Source organism: Cervus canadensis, chromosome X (assembly GCF_019320065.1).
Source record: "Cervus canadensis isolate Bull #8, Minnesota chromosome X, ASM1932006v1, whole genome shotgun sequence".
Taxonomy (NCBI): domain Eukaryota; kingdom Metazoa; phylum Chordata; class Mammalia; order Artiodactyla; family Cervidae; genus Cervus; species Cervus canadensis.
In genome coordinates, this window is record NC_057419.1 from 30,452,550 (window position 1) to 30,457,825 (window position 5,276).

A 5,276-nucleotide genomic window follows, 5' to 3' on the forward strand; every position below is an offset into this window, starting at 1 on the left:
CTGAATATTCATTGGAAGGACTGATGTTGAAGCTGAAACTCCAGTACTTTGACCACTTGATGTGAAGAACTGATTAATTTGAAAAGACCCTAATGTTGAGAAAGATTGAAGGTGAAAGGAGAAGGGGACGACAGAGGATGAGATGGTTGGATGGCATCACTGACTCAATGGACGTGAGTTTGAGTAAACTCTGGGAGTTGGTGATGGACAGGGAGGCCTGGTCTGCTGCAATCCATGGGTTCGCAAAGAGTCGGACACGACTGAGTGACTGAACTGAACTGAACTGAGAGGAACCAGTAAAGGGTAATTAATGAAACAGAACAACCCATGAGGTAGGAGAAAACAAGGATGGTGTGGTGTCTTAGAAGGCAGGTGTATTTCAAGGAGGAAAGAGTGATTAACTATGTTGATTGTTGCTGATATGTCAAATACAATGAGGACTGAGAATTGACCATTGGAATTTATAATATGTCGGTCGTTGGTGAGCTTGACAAGAGCAGTTTTGGTCGAGGTAGCACAAATGCCTGATTACAGTAGGCTCAAGAGAGAATTGAAGGAAAAAAATTGGATGCAATAAGTATAGACAATTCTGTAGAAAAGTTTACTACAAAGGGAAGAAAGGAAGTTGGGCAAGAAAAATAAAAGAAATGCGGCAGTAGTCAGTGAGAGAAGTGTGTCAGTCCTAATATTACAGCATTATCATGAATGCAACACCAGCTTTGGATGGGTGGTCAAAGTAGCACAATGTTATACAGTATGGCAATGACTCTAAATGTGGTAGTAAATATAGAAGGCCTGGGTCGCTCACCTCAAGGAGTTATTTGCACAACTTGCCCTCTTCCTCAAGAGGAACAAATTGACTGTTATTCTTTAACCACCTCAAAAAGATCCTTGGCTGCTTCTCTTAAGTTTTACAGGAGACAAAATATGGCAAACGAGAATATTTAGTTTAAGTGCACTAAATTTCCCTAAATAAAGAGATTTGCTGTTTCAGAAGTTGTATAGCAAGACGGTATATTTCTACCAGAATTCCTCAGGGGCGCTGATCCTCACTAAATTACCGAGGACAATTCGTCTCAAATTGCAGGTAAGTGTGAACAAGTCCACGATGGTCAGCGCACCAGGACCCCGCGCAGAAAACACGGTTCAAAGTTGTTTCAACGGGCGTGGAGCAGTTATTACAGCTGTTTACAGCTCCAACTCCAAACGAGAGTCTGCTAGTGCTGGCATCAACTCTGGACACGAAAAAACAAGCACAGCGGGTGGAGAATCTCACCGGGAGCAGAACGGCCAGGCTGCTGCCGTTAGTCGGCCAGGGGGGCAGCGCCCGCACCTTCGCGCCGCGGCCCGGCCGGGAGCGCAGCCAACTCTTCCAGAGGCAGCCGGAGCCGGGGGCGGCGGGCGCCGGCCAGAGTTCCCAAGTCCGGGGGTCCTGAGAGACTCAGGGTGAGCTGGGCCAGGGACCGAGGACAACCTGCCCCCAGGCGACCTCTCCCTGGCTCGCCCACCACCTCCCCGGTCCAGCCGTCGAACTCGGCTCGAGGTGGCGGAGTCCTCCCCCGGCCCCCGCCCCGCGCACATGGTGAAGGGGCCCTGCCCCTCCAGAGTGACTCACCTGGTGCCCATCCTGGGAGTCTGGGGGGAGCGTAGTTTCTCCCGGCTCCAGCGGCTGCTGCTGCGGGGACCGCTGCCCGAAGTGGCGGGTGATGGGACCGTCGGGGTCGAGGCCACCGGGGCTGCTCAGGGTGCCCGAGGTGCCAGGGGTACCGGGGCCGCTGAAGCGGGACTCAGCTCCCCGTTCCCGCCGCAACTCGGAGCGCAACTCTAGGTAGCAGCACAACGTCAGCAGGTGGAGGGCCAGGGAGAGGCCAAAGAAACCCAGAAAGAGCCGGCAGCTGTTCCCTTCGCCGGCCCGGGCAGGGGCCCCGCGACAGCCGCAGCCCTGGCTCCCGCGTTGCCGCGGCGCTGCCGCGGGCAGGGGTTCCCTGCGCTCCACCTCGGGGTAGCCCATGGCCTCCGGAGACACCCACTCTCTGAGGCCCGGGAGCCGCCGCGTCTGCCTCAGCCCTTCGCGACCCCTGACAGGCGGCTACTGTCCTGCCATCGGCTGGGGGCTGCAGGGACCCGTTCCTGCGCGACGGAGGCTGGGCGGGACCCAGCAGGGAGCAGCCTCATGTGCAGCTCCTCTCCGAGGGGTGGGAAAGAGAGGAGGAGGGGAGGGAGGGACAGGCGGCTCGGCCCGCCGAGGGAATGAGGGAGGAGGCCCCGGCCGACCCCGCCCCGTGCCTCAAGCGGGTGCTGGTACGCCCAACCACCGGGCCCGCCAAGCCTCGGCGCCCCGCCCCCTACAGTTCCACCCGGGGCCTCCAGCCGCGGGGCGGGGCCTGAGGGCGTGTGGGTTCGCCTCTGTCCCGCGGCCCCACCCAGCTCTTCTAGCTCTCCCTGTTCCAGTTGGTGACTGCGGCTGTCGTTCATCCCTGGACTCCGCCCCAATTTAACCCTTGAGCGCCAGTTCGAGGTTGGGGGGGAGAGGGGAGAGGAGGAGGCGAGGCGAGGGAGGCTGAGAAGAATTGGGGAACCTTGGAAGGAAACTAGAGCAAAGAAAAGGAGGCGGAAACTAGTATTAATAGAAATGTTTGCAATTAACTGCAGTTGTTAATAACATCATCCAGTACTTATCTGTTTCTTTCAATCTTCAAAGCGTTTAACAGACGTTAAACTAATTAAAACAGTCCTGGGTTTGGAATGAAACCATGCCTGCTGTGTTTGCAATTCAATGGCCCGCCAAAAGCAAAGGAGACCCAGGAGCCTGAGAGCCAAAGGGAGTGAGAATGGGGTGGGACTGAGTCAGTCCCACTCCTGGAGTGAGTCTGGGGCCTCAGTCTAAGAGTAAGAAACCCATCTGTGCCAGGTGGAACTGAAGTGATGCTGCCTCGTGCAAGATAAAACAGTCCCTAAGATTTCTTGGTATATAATTTCAACGTATTGATCCCTTTACAGTGTAGAAAGTGCTGTAGGAGAGAATCCACAGCCAGCGTAGTTTTCCTCTTCCACTGCAACAGGAGTTTGGAGTGGAGAACAAGTGCCTTCAATAAGCAAATGGGGAAACTGAGGTCCAGAATAAGGTGGATTTTTTTTACAAGCCTGGTCCACAGAATGGCCAGACAGTACTGGCATCTCTATTTGCAGGCAACTGTTCTGGCCTCTCCACCCCTCTCCTCCTCTCCCTGGAGTAGTCCCTGGGGGAAGTTCAACAAGTCGGCCAAGTGTTCCAGATGTACACTGCTGCAACTGCAGTATCTTCAATAGCTGCACCAATCAGAAAAGGGTTCAGAGCAAAAAACAAACAAACAGAAAAACAAATAAAAAAGTAGCAAATGTCAGAACAAGACTCTGAAATGAAGTATGGAAAGGATTAGTTGAGTCAAAATTGACAAGAGTTATTAGTCTGTGATTATAGAGAGCCAAATGACCATAGCAGGGGAAGTATGTATGCTTCTTGGTCACTGTGTGAGGAATATTCCCATGTGAGGAATAATTAGCAGTTTTATTGACCTGAAAAGAGTAGGCCTAAGACCTGACTCAATGGACATGAGTTTGAGTAAGCTCCAGGAGTTGATAATGGACAGGGAAGCCTGGCATGTTGCAGTCCATGGGGTCTCAAAGAGTCAGATACAGATGTGTTGTGTTTGGAGCGGTGTTGGTTAAAACTTTGGATTAAAGAAAAATAATTGCCAGGATACAGAAATCAGGAGATTTCACATTTTAAAATCCCTATTTCTTTAAAGCATGCTAACACTGGATCCACATTCCCATATGGCTACAATCAGCTAGAACTGCCCCCTTGAGATAAGAATGAGCAATCAAGTTTCACACAGTCATTCCCCAACTCATTCCTTTAGTCTCCATTACTGTGCTTGTCACCCATTTACCTTACCTGTCTGGTCCCATGTACTCTAGAATACAAGATGTCAGCTCCACCCTACAAAGAACCCATACTCCCACAATCCTAAAATCACTGACATGTCCCACACTTGAACAAGCTTGTTTCTTTGCTAAGAATGCCCCCACCTTGGAAAACATATATTCTTCAAGAATCAAATCATTTGTTCCCTCTGGTATGGCCCCACAACTCATTCCAAACAGATTTCCGTTTTTGCTTTCACTGCACCCTGGTATGATCATATCTCTGACTACATCATATTGTTTTATCCCCAGGCTTTCTCACCACTAACCTGTGAACAACTTGATAGTAAAAACCATGTCCTTTCCATTTTGGTAGTCTCAGTACAAAGCATAGCATGTAACACACAGTAGATACCAGTATTGTTTGTCAAATGAATGGGGCATGACATCTGCTATGGTAACCCAGGCTACCTAGAATTCCAAAAATGAAACTGGGCCAAAGGATGCCTGTCAGTACTACTTATGAAGCTACTACTGTGTATAGAGCTGTATAATATACTATCAAAGGATATAAGGGAAATAGAACCAAATGACATTTGTACAATTATCCTCTTTATTTGTACCACTGTTGAAGTTGTGGATAATCCAGAAATACAAAAAGGTTTGTAGTACCTAATTGGCTTTCTGTCCCATCAAATTTCTCTTCCTAATTTTATTTGCCTGGGCCCAATATTAAAAAAGTCCATATAGTCAAAGGTTTCTTCAATAGTCATGTATGGATATGAGAGTTGGACAATAAAGAAGGCTGAATGCCAAAGAATTGATGCTTTCGAACTATGGTGCTGGAGAAGACTCTTGAGAGTCCCTTGGACTGCAAGATCAAACCAGTCAATCCTAAAGGAAATCAACCCTGCATATTCATTGGAAGGACTGATGCTGAAGCTGAAGCTCCAATACTTTGGCCACCTGATGCAAAGAGCTGACTCACTGCAAAAGACCCTGATGCTGGGAAAGGTTGAAGGCAGGAGGAGAATAGGGCCACAGAGGATATGATGGTTGGATGGGATCACTGATTCAATGCACATGAGTTTGAGCAAACTCCGGGAGATAGTGAAGTACAGGGATGCCTGGTGTGCTGCAGTCCATAGGGTCTCAAAGAGTTGGACATGACTAAGTGACTGAACAACAACAAATATTTAAAAAATATTAGTTGGCAATATCTGAATAGTATTCAAAAATAAGTTGACCACCTCTGAGCACTCACCAATTGGGCAGAAGATGCTAAGGAGTTGGACAGAGACTGGTTTTTAAATACCTCTTAGCTCTGGTTAATACACAGAACAAATCACTGACATAGAAATCACAGAGTT

General features: G+C 49.3%; 1 protein-coding gene across 1 annotated transcript; it reads right to left on the minus strand.

Annotated features, from left to right (window-relative positions):
* Positions 1–1,441: 1,441 nt before the first annotated feature.
* LOC122435500 (ectodysplasin-A-like) lies at positions 1,442–2,279 on the minus strand. Its single transcript, XM_043459707.1, has one exon. It carries the CDS (start codon positions 2,009–2,011, stop codon positions 1,442–1,444), a length of 570 nt encoding a protein of 189 aa, XP_043315642.1. The 5' UTR covers positions 2,012–2,279.
* Positions 2,280–5,276: the final 2,997 nt, after the last annotated feature.